The 19,162-nt window shown below is 39.8% G+C and overlaps 1 protein-coding gene across 1 annotated transcript in view; it reads left to right on the forward strand.

Moving 5' to 3' along the window:
• Positions 1-19,162, forward strand: part of LOC129098883 (cytoplasmic dynein 2 heavy chain 1) — a 97,319-nt gene that overhangs the window by 70,763 nt on the left and 7,394 nt on the right. Inside the window, 10 exon segments of the mRNA XM_054608050.1 lie at positions 2,233-2,343; positions 4,507-4,522; positions 4,525-4,575; positions 5,114-5,199; positions 9,212-9,287; positions 9,604-9,830; positions 10,676-10,780; positions 14,694-14,810; positions 16,625-16,732; positions 17,280-17,381. Coding sequence (XP_054464025.1) covers positions 2,233-2,343; positions 4,507-4,522; positions 4,525-4,575; positions 5,114-5,199; positions 9,212-9,287; positions 9,604-9,830; positions 10,676-10,780; positions 14,694-14,810; positions 16,625-16,732; positions 17,280-17,381 — 999 coding nt within the window.

Raw genomic sequence — 19,162 nt, forward strand, 5'->3', positions numbered from 1 at the left:
TGTTTATTTGTGTCTGTGTGCTTTTCCTGGGGTTCTGTTTGGTGCTGTGTCACTGTAGCAGGTCACATCCCACTTGGAGGCACAGCTGTTGGCAGTGATTGGCCTGTGTCTGTGTATGTGCCCTCACCTGTGTGTCAGTGAGAGTGTGTATGTGTTTCGTGTGTATATGAGTGCTCCAGGGTTAGCCTGAGATCCCTCCAGTCCAGAGTTGTCGGTGCTCCCGATGTGACTTAAACTATAGTGTATAACAGCTCTTCTCTCTACTTTGGTCCCTCTCCGTTCCACTTACCTTACCTCCCTCTCTTCTCTCTTACTAGTATGTTATTGTGTATTTTTCTCTGTTTTTCCCAATTTGTTTCCATCTCCACTATCAGTTTTTCCTAACATTCCTCTTTCCCCCCCCTTGATATTGTTTAACTCTGTTTCTGTCTGGCCCTATTTCTCTCATTGTTTCATCGTCTCGCTCTTTGCCCGGGCACCGATGAAGTTGGGGTCTCAGCAGTCAAGCTTGAAATGAAAAACTGACGCAACAAGGGGAACGAGGGAAGCAGGGAGCATAGGAAAGGGAGAATGAAGACAGTGCATGTAGGGAGATGTAACTGGAGGGAAGTAGGGAAAGATGAACTGAGCCTCAGTAGGCATTTGGAGATTCTACCAAGAGAAGGCTTTGTCTTAGTATCTGCCTCTGTTTCAGTAGCTGTGTCCATCTGCTCAGTCTTACTGTATCTCTCAATGTAGTTTCTAAACTTTCCAACTTCTTTTTGCCATCTGTCTCTCCAGTCTTATCCTCATTCACTTAACCAGTTGGTCAGTTAGGAAGAGGAGAAGGAGGAGAGAGTAGCAGCGAAGGAGAGCGATCAGTGTTCATAATTGAAGTTGGCAGAGCAGATGTCCTCCCATCCCTGTCTGCTCATATTCTTCCACTTGCACTGTTTTCTTTCTCTCATTTTTCCCATCACCCCCTCCATCAGTCCATCTTTGAATCTAAATGTGTCTCTGTTGGCCAATCAGGTTATAATAATGACAGATATATTTGCTGCAGAGTCACAATGTGTCACAATACATGAAATATTATCCTTCAGAATCCCAACTATTGTGATATAAATAATAAAATGAATCGAATCATTGTGATAGGATTATATCAGGAGTTACTTTATCTTATAATTCAAGTCTTTAGTGTGTAGAAAAAACTTTCCGTTAGCAAAAAGTTTTGAGAGTAATGCTTGTTGAGTTTGAGGATCTCTCCCTCATTTGAGTGGGATGTGGTTCACATGCTGTGCATGTCTGAACATTATATATATATTCTAACAAAAAAGGTTTACATGTGCAAACAGTGGAATAAATCTGTGCTTTCTTTGCCACTATCTGTCGTATCTCTGTGTTTACCCAACTGTTAATGTGTCTGTCTTGTATCTTCACGCAATAATTTGCTCCATTGGAATTCTGTTTGACAACACATCAGATACATGCACACACACACACACACACACACACACACACACACACACACACACACACACACACACACACACACACACACACACACACACACATATATACATACTCAATGAGAGTTTTCTTCAAGGGATGTCAGTTCCTGTGTTCTGTGATCATGTGTGCTTCCAAAAAGAACTAATTAGGTTCCAAATGATGCAGAAACACATCGATTACAATTCAGTGTGTGTGCGTGCTTCCGTGTGAGTACCCAATCAGATGACACAAGACCCTTAGGTGCCAGCATGCTATTTTTAACCACAAGTCTTTGACAAAGATAGAAAGAGAGGGGGAAGGACTTTAAGGGGAGAAGTGAGAGAAAGAAAGCTGGGAATTGAGGTGAAGAGACAGAGATGGAGACAGAGAGGGGGAGAGAGATACAAATAAATAAAAGTGAAATAAAGGCTTGGCCTTTATTGATATACTGCGATAGACTCCAGCCCTTTGCTACTTTAAACAAGATAAGCAGATAAGAAAATGCATGATACAGTGATGTTTGATACAGTGTCTGGACAATGTGTGCAGTCAAAGGCTCAAGTCTTTACCCAATTGTTCCAATTTATGATTTGTTGTATTTTTAGAAAAACAGTACATTTGTGTGTGTGTGGGGAAAGAACAACCTAAGCTAAGAGTTGTATCCACAGCCAGATACTACTCCACAAGTAGTCTGGTCTCATATTACTCTCCTGTGGTGATTTGGACAATGTTTCTAATGTGTGTACTGTCCTTCCTCCACAGGAGTTAAATGTGCTACATCCCAAAGCCGGCTTCCGTCTCTGGCTGACAGCTGAAGTTCACCCCAGATTTCCTCCCATACTGCTGCAGTCCAGCCTCAAGATCACTTACGAGGTGCTCAGACACACACATTCACCACCACACACATACAGAAGCTAACGATGAGGTTTAGTGTTGGGTAGCGTTGATGTGACTCAACTTTACACACAAACATGCAACCACACATTTTTGCTGGTCTCTGGGAACCTCGTTAGAATGCAGTCATGTTTGTCTGAGCCCCAGTGGGCCATGTTACTAGGTTAAGGCCAATTCACATATGCAGGATGTGTATATGTTTGCTTGAAATGTCATGTGAACTCATGGCAGTGTGTATGTCCTTTATCCTTTATATGTGGTAACTGTACTTGTACTTTAATACTATATGTTATTCACCCATTCACACCCATTCATACAATTATGGTAAGGGCTCGCGTGCAAGGTGCCACCTGCGTATCAGGACTGAGCATTCACACCCACTCAAACAGCGTAGGCAGAGCCGTTTAGAACTATTGAAAGAAGACACACTTTTATCTCTGAGCCACTGTCTATATAATGGCTACAGACGCAATGCAGCCACATATACAGTACATTTGTAAGGAGAAGAAGAGGCCTGCAGCTTATGTGTTTGTGATGCGTGTTTAAGTGCTCTGTGTGTTTCTGATGAGAGTCGTGCACGAGGGGGTTAGCTGCTTCAGCAGCAAAGCATGCTTCATGCTCTCTCTTTCTGCCTGTCCCCCTTTTTTTCTCTCTCAGACACACTCAAACTATTTCATGGACAAACGTATTAACATACTTTATATGCATGAACATACATTCTAAAAACATCCCCAGAGAAGTTTATTTAATATATTATTTCTGGACCATTTCAGGACAGGTGTCAAAGCATGACAAACCAAAGATAAACAGTATACATAAGAACTGATATAAATAGATGTTTTTGCCAGTGCGATTGTTGTTGGATTGTACAGAGCTCATCTGCAAGATTGGTAAAGGACCTTTTCAGTTGATTAATGTTAGATATATCTAGTTGTAGTACAGTTTTTATATACTGTACATGTGAATTTACAGAATATGACACTGCATGCATGACCCTCTTATCCACAACCCACTTTTCAAAAATGGCTAAAATACAAGCTAATCACAGTGACTAGCTCCTCCACCAAACTCCAAATACTTCACCCCACACTCAACTCCCCTTTGGAGTTTAGTATTGAAGCTTCAGAAAGCAAATATGAAATAGTGCTTTGCATTAGACTTACAGTGTAAACCAACAGCTTTAACCTCTCCAAGGCAAATGGCAAAATGTTACTTTCTTAAGGGGGAATAAAAGCTTAAGATGACCCTTCTGCTGCAGCTCAAACAAGTTAAATTCAGACTATGGATGTACAAATAATAAAGTAGGTATCTTGCAAATACCCTTCATCGACTAAAGTTGGTAACACATGAAGTTATTTTGCCAATTTTGGTACGCTTTAGTAATTCACTACATATGTGTTACCGACTGTTTTTTCAAAACCTCCAGATGGAAGTGCCAAATGTTCAGCAAGGCTGATAATGTGTGAAATTATGTCAATGTATGCTCATTGTTTCAATTTTAAACAGAGCATAATGTTGCCAGAGAATTCAAATATACAGAGAGCTGTTCAGTGATACAATATGTGCTGACTCATGTAGAGAATATGCCAACTAAAGTACAGTATAGCAGGAACATAAGTGGCAGTAAATATAGGGTGTCCAACACTGAACAAACAACACTTTATTTCTGTTTTTTCGTAGACTCTTGTTGTAAAGCCGAGAGACACTGATGTTGGGCTAGAAATTACTTTCACAGCAGGTTTTCTTTTGGACGCAGTGTTGCAATTTTGTGAGCCGTCTTAATATGATATAAATTCTCTGCCCTTGTTTGTTCAATGTCTCCATGTTGCCTGGCCTGTGTCGAGTGTATTTCTACAGTGAAATGAGAATTTTGTAATGAGAGAAAGGCTTTCTTTACATTTGTAAAATGTCAAATGTTTGCTGGCTAGAACACTTACCAGACCATGACAGGAAATGATAAAGTGGATTCGGGAATCACTCTCGGTCATGTCAGATCAAATGTTACCCTGCAATCTTATCCTGCATTTAACATGTGAATGTTCTGGGACAGTCAATCTTAATAGAAAGCTCTCTTCTCCTTTCCTTATTTACCTTGTCCTTTCCCTCTGTCTATCTGACCTCACTTTCTTTTGCCATCTTCAGGCTCCTCCTGGGTTGAAGAAAATCTACTGAGAACATATGAGTCGTGGACTCCAGAGCAGATCAGTAAAGGTTGGCTCCTCTCTTCTCTCCCTGAATCATTTCCTGATGTCAGTTGCTTCAAATTTTCTATTATTCTAACCAGCGTTGCTAACCTTATGAATAATGCTATTCTAGGAATTTGTGGAGATGTTTCTGCTTTGTGTTTTAAGGAATGATTATCTTACTGTACAGCCTACATTTAACCCAACAACCAGATTTAGCTAATGAGCTGACCCTACACTTCAATTATTTGTGCCTTTTTAAAATTTACAGAAAAGGAATAGTTTGCATTCTGTGCGCAATTCTACTGTTAAGATACAAATCCCAGCCACTTGCAGGTTCAGGGACAAAAATGAACAGTAACAGGCAATAACACAGCATTCAAAAATGTCTAAACCATCAACAGCTGAACACAGCATGCCTGAATCTCATCTCAGTCCTTTCTGTTGTATTTTGTTTGATGAATAATAAGAGATAACTGCCCTCAAGGTTAATGAAACACAGATACTGAAAATGAGAGCTTATTGTAGTTATTTTGGTTGACATGCTGTGGATTGTTTGTGTCCAGGAGGCATCCTGGCCAGAGCCCAGTCTCTGTTCTGTCTGGCTTGGTTCCATGCTGTCTGCCAAGAGAGGCGCAACTACATACCACAGGTAAAATACCCAAATGCCCCAATGTAGACCTGAGTGCTCATAGTTCTCTACTTTTATCACAGGACAATAAATTTAAATCACTGTAGCATTACAATGCAATTTAAAAGAGTCATGTTCTAATAGTCGTGGATGCAGAACGAAGACAATGGCCTAAACCAACAAACAAACTAACCAGCACCTATTCTTAAATGTTTTCCTGACATTTCATTGGAGCTTTTTTCATGAATGCTACTAGCATTAGCCGCTGTCGCATCTAGATAGGCTACCTAACACTGATACTTACAGAATAATAATGTGCTTTAATGCCACTTGGAATCAAAAGCTTTTTGGTAGTTTTAACTTGTAAAACACAAAGTTGTAATTACGCACACCCCCACATACAGCATGTGACCTTATTTCCACAGTGGTTAATCACAGGTATACAATTACTGAAAGTGCAGTCCATATTCACAGCACACATCTATACACAACACATTATACAAATGTATTTTTTTATTTATTTCCTGGCCAGTTTATGACAAGTACAAAAAAAACATACTGATTGGTATAAACAGGCAGGAAGTTACACTGACATAAAAGTCAACGTCTACAGAAAGACACCCACAGAAAGGGTAAAACTGTACCCCAGAGATCACTTTTCTTTGTCCTTTTGTGGTGTGCCCATGGCAGAGTCTTTGTTTGTGTATGCTATGTATGCATGGCTAAGTATGTGTGTGTGCAACTGTGAATAGTCTTTGTAGTTGCCTACTGGTCAACACGCACATGGCACTCTCCATGTAGACCAAAGGGTTTGCTATGTCAAGTCAGGACAGTGTAAGCGCGGGCAATACAAGTCACACACTATTGAGGGGTTTAAAAAGGAGTCAACTAAAAAGGATTTACTTGATCCACTGCATGCTACGGTAATAGTATTAGTACTCTAGTTTTTTAAACTGACGTGCATCTCGGCTTTCACAGTCCCACATCAGAATAAATCCAAATGGTCTGTTTCACCTGTGCCAAAATCAACTCAAAATGTTAGAGATAGAACACAGTATTTCCTCATTGGATTGACAGCTCTGGGGATAAATAATCTCTACATAACAAGATAGAGGGTCTAAAGAAGAGAAAACCAGACTTGTTTTCTCAGTTGAAATCCGATACAGATATGAATCAGCACAAAATAGATAACAAATCAAAAACATTGAGGGAAACAGTGCTAAACAAGTGAGTTACAGTATTAGAATATTGGGAATTTGTGTCCAAAAGACCACATGGTTTTGTCAATATTCAAATCTGTAAGTTAATTCAGGATAGTAGGTAAAACTGTGCATCGGTTTGAAGGTAAGCTCTGTTTGAAATTCTCTCTCATGCTCTATTTGTTTTTTTACTAAATTATTTCTGACACTTTTCATGTGTACATCAAAGTGTAACCCTATGAATCACTTTCAGGAAAGACTTTGTAAATCGGGGCTGCTATCCCAATATTTAAACGATTGTCATGGATAGCCCCTCTCAATGACAGCAAGATTGTCTCCCTGCCCGGACTTTGGATATCCAGAAGAGCTGTAAACACTTTGGCTTTCTAACATGGTCAGACAGCATGTTGTACAGTACGCACTAGTTTGTTTGGAGCATAAGCCTGCTATCACTATGAACAATCCAATCACTCAGAAGGAACACTATTAAGTCCACAAAGTTAAATTAAGTCCACTAAAAAATGCTTCTTGACTCAGTGGCTTTTGTTTATAAACTGGTTTGCTTGAGATTAAGGAGTAGGAGTCTAAACTAATGAAATACGCAGGCATTTTAACACAGGCCAAAAAAAAAGATGTGGTTGCACCTGTAATTACTTGGTACTTGCTGCAGTTTGCTCCGTAATGTTTCAAGTTGTCACCTTAAATGGTTGCTTCTACAGTTTGGTAGCATTCAGACGTGTGGCAGAGTTTCAAGATGCACTGGGACTCATTTGTCTCAGCGTGTTTTGCAGGGATGCCTCAGAATGGCCTGTCTAAACGAATGATACAACATCTCTACAGTTACCGCAGGAAGGTATCTCTTTTTGTCTGCTAACCAAAACACAATCAACACACTCCCGGAAAACCCAAACACTAGGGAGAACTGTGGCAGAAAACATGTTTTCGTAATTAAACTGCCACAGCGTTAGCACACTTGTTTCTCTTCTCTCTTTGTCTGTCTTATTCCCGCAGGCTTGGTCCCACAACTCTCCTTTAGCCAGCCCCCTCATTGTGGAGTGGTTTGGGGGGGGGGGGGGGGGGGGTATTGATTGCCCTATAGGAGAATGTAAGCCATTATAACTAGCATGCAGTATCCCTGTGTCTTGCACATTCCTTAGAGATCTCTCTTTAAGTTCCACTTCCCTTGTATTATTTCACTTTGCCCAATTACTTAAACTGTCACAGCTCTTTTTGTCCACTTTTTGTCCACTGTTCTCCCTCCTTTTCTCATTTACGTATTCTCAAACCTTTTTCACCTTTTAACATGTCTGTGCAGAAACCACTTATTTTCTCCTGACAGAAGAATAGACATTGAGAGGGAGGGAAGAGAAAAGAGCAGAGTTGGAAGCAGATTGACAGGTTTTCACACGTAAGGTCATGCACAGCCTTAATAAAAAAGAAAATTTACTGTTTGTATGTGTATGTTTGTGTATGAGTGTGTGCCCGTGTGAGTGTGTTTAGAAAGATCAGGGTCTTTGTTTGATGGCCATAGGAGATCAAGAAGACTGACCAATTACGTCTGGTGAACATACAACTAGGTACCTCACATTAAGTGCTCACAAAGCAATTGAAGACATAAACACACAATCAATAAATGCATGCAAATACACATACACAGTCACCGTTATAAGACCAATACATTGAATAGTTTAACTGAATGAGCAGCCAATGCTATGTACGTACAACAAACGCATACATGCATGAGCACAATCTGAAATATCACTCATGCATATATAAAAATCAAATGTAGTAGAAACATGCCCCACTGTCTGTGAATACACACTCAAGCACAAAATTACTGAACAAATAACACCCACTTATTCATTCAAAGAATTACTGAACATACCTACACAGTTTACCTCCACCCCTCACCTCATCCACCTACAGCATCAGTGGGCAGATTGCAACTGCTGATTGAGTAGCAGTGAAATGCAACAAACACACTCACAAACTGTGACTGTGTCACACTCAATTATGGTTTAACACTTCTGGGATATTTTTTCTGTGATTGTCAATGTTGTGGTACTGTGTGTGTGCACTTTTGTTCACATCTGTGTGTGTTGTCTGCTTGCAGCAGACTTGTTTTATTGGGCAAAAACTGGAAAGATCTTTTTAATTTTTTATTTACACACTAGCTTTTGTAATGACCAGGCCAGAAATGTTGAGTGCATAGTCTAACTTAAGTAGCAATCACTCAACAGCTACTTCAGATTTTCCCTTGATTAGGTAATTAAGGCAGTTAATTGGGGCTGTATTTCAAATACTTGATTCTGCTGGGTTTCTGAAAAGTAGCAATTAAGGTCCATTTGAGCTAATCATTACCGAGGCATGTTGATGTATTTGGATGTGTTAAAGTGATTTTACAGTCTCAAGTAATGCTAATACACACAGTCGATAGCTATACTGAAAATGAGAGCCACAAATGACATTAGAGTGAAAGATATATTGATTTACAACACACTCTCTACTAGTTAGCAATCTACTGTCTTTACTTTCTTGGGCTTGTGTATTCAATCTCAGGGTTAGAAAAATATAGCTGTAATTTAATAACCACTGCACGTGCCCGCAGTTGCCTAAAGATTAAGAAGAAAAGGGATGTGAGATGTGTGAGGGTTACTTCAATCCTCAAACACTGTTTGTGATGTGAGGTTTTGAATGCCATCTGTTACTGTTTGGTTGACAAATTCCAAAAGTAATCCATTAGTACTTGATGTGTTCTGACTATTGCACAAATAGTAAAATAGATATATTGTACCTATATTTGTACTATTCACCCTCCTTTGTGCTTCATCCAGGGTTGGACTAAGTTCTATGAGTTTTCAATGTCGGACCTCCGTGCTGGCTTTGACATCATTGACAGGCTTTTTGAAGGTAGGATGGCTGACTACAAACATCACAATGCAGTGGAGATCTCTGCTCTGTTGATCTGCTCTGCAGCAAATATGGTAAAGTGAAATGGAATCTGTGGGTTCTTTGATCAATTACCTCTTTGATTTAAACCACCCCTGATAGAGCACAACCTGGACAACACAGCATTTGCATTTCAATGCAGTGTATATATGTGAGCCCTTCATTTTATCTCCCTGTCTGTGAGCACATTAGCGAATTGTTAGTGTTCATTTGTTCTGTGTGCACAAATTACAGGTTTATAGCTTTCTTTGTGCCTGTGTGTCTTGGTATCTCAAAGGTGGTAAATCTTTCCAGTGGGAGTTTGTCCATGGCCTGTTGGAGAGTGCCATTTACGGTGGACGGATCGACAACCCCTCTGACCTCCGCATCTTACGCTCCTACTTGGAGCAGTTCTTCTCTGCTCGTCTCCTCTCGTCTTCCCTCTCAGCTGGTCAGAGAAAGAGCAGAGGTGGAACGCGCTTCTTTCCGCCACAGATCAGCCTCCCAAACTCTTGCTCAGTATTGGTAGGTTGTCAGGATAACACAGGTGGTGTAACAAATACAGTTTTGCAAGAACACATTTTATTACAGTTATAGGCAGAGATGCTGTATGTCTGGCTCTTAAAGATGTTCAATTACTTTTTGCTACAGAGAAAAAAGCAGCACATCTATGTATTTTTCTGTACACTTTAAGGCTTAAGATTCCAGTCCCAGGTGCACTAGCAGAGAAGCAAAAACAATTCAAAGAAAGGGTACTGAATTTATGCACCCAAGCTTTACACTGACTACACACAAGTCAATGTTATGCCACTACAAATAAATCCAAATATTTTAGCTTCAAGTTTACGAAATTGGTTTTTTATCCTATTGCTTTGCATTCAGTTAATGCAGCTTAGTATACACAAAGAGTAAGGGGGCATACATGCCCAAAACTTATCTCATTAGATGTCTGTTCATTTGAAAAGCAATTGAGGGACCATTTGGGAAGCAAAGTAAGTCAATATGGAAGTGTAGTACTTTGAACTAATTAATGTAACAGTCAGAAATAAGTGGGAGTTCAGTTTTAGCAAAAGTACTTTTTGTGCCAAATGGATATCATTAGAGAATCCTCATTAAACCATGCAAACAACACTTTTAATTAAGGGCAATATAGCATGATAACCCTATACCCCCACGTAGCAATCTAACAAGCATCCTACAAGTTTTTACTTTTTCAAATTAGTAACACATGTTGCTTTGAAATGCTAAATGTTGTCTTGTGTTATAGAGCCATGATGAGAATAGGCGGCATGCTGACATTCTCCCTCTCTTTATATGGGCATGTGGATACATTTGTGTGTGACACAGTAAGTGTCTCCCTGTTTTCCCAGGACTACCACAGCGTAATAGAGAACCTCCCAGAGGATGACAGACCTGCATTCTTTGGTCTGCCTGCCAACATAGAGAGATCCTCCCAGAGAATCATCAGTTCCCAGGTGCACCCACACACACCCACACACACTCATACACACAGCCACCTGCTTATTCCCACTAGCACACAAAAACACTCCACCACCACAACCTCCATCACTTCCTCTAATACGCAGAGATACAAACCCAAAGGCAACCACACAGATTTATTCCTATACACACACACACACACACACACACACACACACACACACACACACACACACACACACACACACACACACACACACACACACACACACACACACAAACTCAAATTCAAATACTGTAGCAGGAGCACACAGAAGCACATCCATCAGTGCATATGCACATGCACTGTTCATGCTTACAGAACCACATGATGAATGAGCATGCAGGTACACACACAGACATACACTCCCAGCCTTCCATTCTCTCAAAACCACTCCAGACATGCAGGTGCATTCACAATGAATGCAAAGAAAATCATTCATCAATCATTCATTATTCATCTTACTTTATTTGTGCGTAGGCATGGGACAATAATCACAATATTATTCCAATAATCATCAAAATATGCTTAAAGCACTTATATTCACAATTATCATTTCACCACGATCGATCAACTTTTTTTAAATTGCGATTCGAAAATCCTATATTGTCCCATCCCTATTTGCACGTCTCAAATGTGTCCGTCTGCATCATATTCATTGTGTGTGTTGGGAATGTAATTTGCTGATCAGCAAAATGAGGTAACAGAACCAATCAGATCACATTTTAAGTGATCAGTATGGGTTATATCAAATCAAATTGTTTATTAGTTTTAACCTATTGCAATTTTCTTATGTCATTAAACTACATTTTTTTCTCAACATATAGTGTTGCAGGGCAACTAACTGCACAAAAGCATCCAAAAAACAAAATCTTAATGAAGACATTCCGTTTGAAAGTGTCAGCAAGTTAAGCGTGTGGATCCGTTGGATTCCTGCCAAAATAAAGTCTTAGATTCTTAGTTCTCACTTTTTCACTTTCACTGCACTCTTTGTACAGGAAGGCAATTCATCTGCTAATGCTTTGTTCAAGTTACATCTGTGATTACTCTACCTGCCTGATAGTACGTAAAACCTGTGCAGTTACTTTCTATGACACTGCTGTTATTTGCTTTTTCAGGCATCCCTGCCTTACTCCTTGAAGGCGTCCGTGAGTTGCCCTCTGTGGGGCCCTACCTGCCTGATAGTACGTAAAACCTGTGCAGTTGTTGCTGTTTTTTTTCTGTTGAATCTCCTATACTCTATGTATTTGTGTGTTTGAATATGTGAGTTGACACATATATGTGTATTTACCCTTCAAACAAACCCACAACCCCAATAATGTCAGGGAAAACAACCTTGATTATGGAGACAATTAAAGGTTAAAGGATTTTACTAGGCAGCCATCCGATTCCACTTATATCACTATGGAATTAAACACTAAGGCATGAAACTACAACTAGATGGGTTAATCCATCACAGTGAATATCACATCTGCGATTATTGTTGTGTGGTCATTGCGTTGTAGCAATAATGTAACGTTAACAAATAGCTTAATGTTCAACAGTCTTCAAATAGGTAAAAAGATGATTACATTAGAGTATACTGGCCAAAAAGGTGAGGTGAGGGTGGATTTGCTTGATTTGCTTGGTCACCAAAAATGTCTACAGTTGATATAATTGTATATCTTTGATATAGAAAATAAATGAAAACTTTTTTACATTTTCATTTCTATAAATACGTTTTTTGAGCTCATAACATGCTCTTTAGCCACAGAACTTAACATCTCTAACTCGGATCCTGGAGTGTCCGTGTCCAATGTACGCCTGCCAAGGGTTAGTTTTGTACTTTCTGTCTGTTTGCACTCTACATTATGTGCAAATAATGTTTCCAATGACAACATGTGTGGTTACAGATGGTCTGTTTATATTTATGCTCATGTTGTCTTGAATAATCATTATTTGTGGGTGTGAGTTCGTGTGAGTTCGTGTGAGTTTGTGTGAGTTTGTGTGTGTGTGTGTGTGTGTGTGTGTGTGTGTGTGTGTGTGTGTGTGTGTGTGTGTGTGTGTGTGTGTGTGTGTGTGTGTGTGTGTGTGTGTGTGTGTGTGTGTGTGTGTGTGTGTGTGTGGTGGTTGCAGGTCACTGCATATTCTGATGTAACTCAACGCAACACTCTCTCACACATACAATGAATTAAGTGGTAGAATTGACAGAATGACATGGTTTTCTTTTTTTGCGGTTTACATGTGTCTTTCCGTGCGTAATAATCCTCAAAAAACACTTGCACCATCAACAACCATGCAGAACCATCACAGCTTGTGTAAACAGTCCCCAAGTGTGTGTTAATGCATTTAAGTCCATTCACACAGTCGGTGTGGTCTGCTGAACACTGGAACCACCAACCTAGTTTTATTTACCCAACTCCCAGAAGGCCCGTTGTGTGTGGGTCACTGTGTCTCTGTCTCCACCTATCTCCCCTACTTACGATTGTCTCCCATCCTGCTGTCGTTTGTCACTGTCACGTTCATGCTCTCTCTCTCCCTTTATGCCCACTCCTCTCCCTTAAGACCCTTGTAACTGTCTGTGGGTTGGGTACTTAACCACACACACACACACACACACACACACACACACACACACACTCTGAACTGGGCAGTGTTGATGGATACCATTTACAATAAATGCTCAGTATCAATGACCCAACATGGGTCACAAGACAGATGTATGACGTGTGCGTGCATAGTTTGTTTTCATGTGTAATGCAAATGATGAGGGAGTGTTTTGAGTATGGACTCGCAAAGGAAAATAATATTGTACCACTGATAAATTATCCAATTAAGATAAAACCAAAAAATGTATCAAATAAGTATCTTTGCTCCATATTCTCTGAAAAAAATGAACTCTCTCTGAATGCACTTATGTTCTGCAATGGCAGCATCATATATCTGGGTATAATAGAATCTGGCTTGTGTTTTTTAATGCTCATTAGATGTCTTTATTGAACGCCATCTTTTCTAAGACCATGAGAAATAGTCCCCTGATTAAAAACACTGATCCAGAATCCTGGATCACGTTGAAAGTGAAAGCCTTAAATAAATCGACTGCGATTCAAACTGAACTCTCCTGCACACAGACGTTGTCTAGTAACTTTTTATTCCCAGTTTGTTATGACGGTAAATTCAGTTGCTGCCTGGTAGTAATTGCTTGAGATAGGAATAATCTTAATATATTTAAATCCTTATACATTTGAACCCCAATATATTTCAAATCTCTATCCTCCGCTGCCTAACCCTTTCAAACACACATGCATGCACATACACACACTCACACATACGCACACTTTCCCTCCTGAGCAAAGAAGATAAAGCAGGTGTTAGTAAAGAGTTCTCCTGGACCAAATGAAAGCCATTTATCAGACGCTTTGCCTTTCTCACAACTCACACATCTGTTCAGCACACACACACACACACACACACACACACACACACACACACACACACACACACACACACACACACACACACACACACACACACACACACACACACACACACACACCTTGTCACGTTAAAAGCACTATCCAATACTCAAAGCCGGAAGCTAAGCATGCTTGATTAGGTGTGTAAGAAGCTGTTAGAGGATATATTTGGGGCTCAGACTTTTTTCACTTGGGACATTCCGGGATCTGAAACAGTGTTGACTTTCATACGAGAGTGTAGCCACCAGAGGTGTCAAAAACATTTTATGATAGTTTCCTGAAAGCTAACAGTGATTTTCTTTTCAATCATACATTGCTTTTGGGTGAAATTAGCAAACGTTTATTGAATTCATATATTATAATGAATAACAATAGAACCTGTCTCTTAAGCACATACAACACCTTTGCTAAATGTATTAATTTTGTTTGTGTTTATGATTTATTGACTCGCAGGTTATTTACCAACTGCGTGTCCTGAGCCGCTCAGTAGCAACAGGTTCAAAGTTCGACAGGGAGCTCTGGTCCAATGGACTTTCCCCCGTCCTCTTCTTGTGGAAGAAACTCAACCAGGTCAGTTATATTCTCATTCCTTTACTTAATACAGAGAACTCTACACTACTGAATCTTCAACAAGAATCCAACCTTCTGCTGCCTTTATTCTGCAAACCAAACAAAGCAAAGCTGGCCTTATAAATGTTATCCTAATTAACCTTTTAATTAGCAACTGGTCTAAATTAAAAACCTGTGAGAGCTAATTGGAAAAAAGTAGGGTCTAATTGAGCGTCCACTGTGTGTGATAGCCACTGGCTGGCTTAGTAAGGTAGCACTGCTGTGTGCTGTTGCTTGGAGACCGGCACATTTTCAAATCAAAAGGACATCTACCTCCACATTAAATAATTTAGCCACCATATTCCCGCTCTCTCGCTCGGCCTCTCTTTTATTCACTCTCATGCTGTAAATCACACATGCTCTCCCTTTCCTTTTTGCTCATTTGTGCCTTTGCCCTCTCTCTCTTTCTCTCTCTCTTGCGCTACCCAGAGTTGTTTTGTACCCACTGAGAAGAGAATGATTGGCAGTGTTAATTGTTGCCATTGTATCAGCAGCCAGCTTCCCATAGATCACAATCTACCTCTTACTGCTTTCAATTAACAGGCCCTTTGTCGTCAGCTAACCCTCTGTGTTTGACCATCAGCGGAGGTGTGTTCACCGAAGTGTAGCTTGCATGCACATGCTTGTGTGTGTCTGTGTGTATAACAGTTGGTGTTCAACCTAGGTGTGCATCTGTATGGCCATGACCATTCCTGTGTCTGTAAACTGTCTGTGTAGGATTTTGGATGAGTGGAGATATGTATGTATTTAATCTGACAAATCTTTATGTAGTCTGGATCGAGGGGCGGAGCATGAGACAGCGGGGATGGCTTTTGAATAGAGGCAATAGCAGAGGTGTAGTCAAGCTGAATCCCACCCTAACAGATTTTTTTTCATTGTCTCATGTATCTCACATGTCTTTATCCGTGTCTCCATTTCTCCATCCCATATCCCTACCATCCTCCTCTCCCTCTATTTCCTCCTCAGCCTCTCACTAAGTAGATGCAAGGGTAAAAAATGAAATAGGATGCAGGTACAGAGTCTGATATCTGCAGCAGAATACAACAAATTATCAGTGTTGGTGCACATTTTTTTTGTATGTATTTGTGTATGTACACAACTACAGACTATAACACTTGGTGCACCTACAGTAGATCTCTTTGTTAATTAATACAAACAAATTGTCCCCCTAGTTTACACTGCAGAATGGGAGACAATTCCCGCTTTTGTTACATCTTGTTGTTGTGGAAGAACCAAGAGCGGAACAATTTAGTTTATGAATGTTGAGCTAAGACCCACAGGGAACACTAGGAAGATATACAGTTGTAATTGAGAAAATCATTTAAAAAACAAACAATATCATGCTGATGCACAGCAGCAGTTACAAAATGCATTATACGCCTTACTCTAAATAATACTATGTCCACACTCATTTGAGTAGACTGTTTAGTTGATGTAATTCTAACAATGTTCCGGGGATAAGAGGGACATAAAGCATTGCTAGGACAATTGTACTATAATATACAGTGATCCTACGGTGAAGCACTTTAGGCCAAGGTAAACACATCTTAAGCTCTGAGTCAGTTAGAATTACCAGCATCTAATTATATTTGCTGCATTGCCTTTAGACAAAAAAAAAAAATCCCTATTCGTCTTCCCCTCTGCACACCCTCATCCCTCCTCTTTTTCCATCTCTTTCAGTCGTGGAAATATTTTTTAAAACTTAATTCTAGAAATCTATCTTTCTATTCTCTCAATATGTCGATATGTCTTTCTGTCCGTCTTCTGTCTATCAGGGTTCTGCTCTGATCCATCAGAAGGTGGCCCCACCTACAGAAGGTCAGGGGTCTCCAGTCCTGTCCTTCATCACTCTGGAGCAGTTCAACGCCATCCGCTTGGTCCAGGTGTGTCATATAATTAAGTGCTAATAATAATGTCAAACAAGTTGCGTTACAATGCATTACATTGTCAAAAATAGTACTATTCACATTGGGTGGTGTTTACTGAAAAACAACGCTTTCATCAAGTAACATTAGTTCTGAACCTTGCATTATAAATGAGACGGATATGCTAAAATGTTAAGAGTTATGGAAAATGGATGTTGCTCCATGAAGATGTATGAGATGAGTGTGAATCATAAATGGCTAGATAATGTAATACACCTCCTGGAATTGGCATTTTTAGCAGCTGTCTGTATGTTACTTGTTATTCAGGGTATATGTCAAAGCCACAGGTACATGTGTACTGAATCATTTCTTCAGTGCAAGACATGATTGATTTAATAGAGCAAAGTAATAAGGTGATAATCAGAAGCCCAATCAGTCAATCAATGGCCTGTCACAATGAACCAGTTCACAGCAATCAAATGACAAGATGTCAAATGAGACCCCAGGTACCAATGCTCTAAAATATTGGCCCAGTGTGTTCACTAAACTGTAAGTGTTGTCACAGAGTATTCACCAGTCCCTGGCTGCACTGAGCAAAGTCATCAGAGGGACCCAACTGCTAACTCCTGAAGTCCAAAAACTGGCTGCTGCCCTGCTCAATCAAGAGGTAAGAAAGGAGAAAGAATGAAGTAGACGGTAGGGGAAATTCACTACACTACTTCACTACATCGTTTTAGAGGTGTACAACTTCCCCATACAGTGATAAAGATGAACTTCAGGAGCAGACATATGTACACGCTCCAGTTTACAGAGCTGACTTGTTCTGTAGACATCTAGCAAACACTGCATGTGTCCTCGTTTGTGTCCCCAGGCTGAGATGAGGACAAAGGGGTTATGATAGAGGGAGATATACACAATCAACCCTTTACTTCTTCTATGTCTATAATCTCCTGAGAGCAGCCTTGGGCGTGATTCCCTCTCCACTGCTTTCCTCCTCTCTCTTTTTATATTAATCAGCAGACCTTAAGTCTCATCCCCGTCTCTCTCACTGACAACTTTCTCTTACTCTTCATCTCTTTTTGTTTTCTTCTCTCTTCCCTGCTCTCTTTCTCATCTAAATGATGCATTCACAACAATTAGCACTAATACCAAAGCTATGAAATGTGTTAGCTGCCAGTTAGGGGCTTTCCGATACAGTTGAAATCAATATACGATATATAAAATGATATTGAAAATGTATGCATAATCACAAATTTGATAAATTGCACACTGATGCATTAGTGTATGCATTACATAGTATTTCATTGCAATGCTTTAAATAACACACAATTCCTCACATATGTAAAACAAAAGCATTTAAGCCAAATGTCCAATATAATTGTATATCACAACACCTCAAACACTGTTCAAATCAACTCTTTGCTTACCCTGCTAAATCAGTGCTCATTATCACAGTAAACCTAGGATATGAATGTTTGCCAAAAAAGATTTAAAACATGGAGGATTTATATTTTTCTTTTAAGTATCCATCTGATATGAGTTTCCACAAATGAGGACACCTCAAAGTACATTATGGCTGACCTACTCCTGTAACTACTCAGCTTGTAAAACAGATGAGCTCTCACTCCCATTTAACAAGTTTATGCCCCCCCTTTAATTGAACCTGTAAAACACTTCCCTTGACCCAATAATAGTGAGCACAGCTCTTTTCCTTTATACTCATTTTAGGACCCATTTTAGGACCCTTTTTAAGATGTTCTCTCTGTATTGATGAGCATAATCAAACTGCAGCATTTCAATGAGTTGTTTGTTGTTTGATAAATACAGATGATGATGAGTTATGTTAGGAAGTGTATCTCCAGACACAAAAACAGTGTATTGAACAGAAATTGCCTGGAGTATCCTTTAAAAAGCAGCATCAGCTGTCACCTTTGTTGATCCGGTCGTATGTTCTGTCAATCCTTGACAATTATAATATTTACTACCAACAGAATTAAAAATGTTATGATTTATCCAACACCTGATGAATTTGGTCTTCACAGCCAATAGTATTACATATCTCTGCAGCTTGCAGTCTCCAGCCACGTTGCATTTTGAATTAGGCTTCTGTTTTAACCAACCATCACTGATTAGCTCAGTTTCAACTAGACAAGAGGAACAGAAAGAGCTGCTGATGTGATTTATTTATTTGGAAAATGGCCCATTTGGGGTTGTAATATTGTGAAAAGTATGGCAGGCACAGCTCTGGAGAGATCAGCTCCATTGCCCCTCTCTTCAGCTATGCAGTAAAAAATAATTAGATACTTGGAAACTACCCAAGCATCAGAAGAGAGTGGTTCGCAGCGCTGCAAATCAGAAATAGATATCACCACTGCCTTTAGTCAGTGGAAAGATCAAGACAAGAGGTCTGGCATTTTGATTAAAGTTTTAACAGTCTCTAGAATCAGT

Source organism: Anoplopoma fimbria, chromosome 1, assembly GCF_027596085.1.
Source record: "Anoplopoma fimbria isolate UVic2021 breed Golden Eagle Sablefish chromosome 1, Afim_UVic_2022, whole genome shotgun sequence".
NCBI lineage: Eukaryota > Metazoa > Chordata > Actinopteri > Perciformes > Anoplopomatidae > Anoplopoma > Anoplopoma fimbria.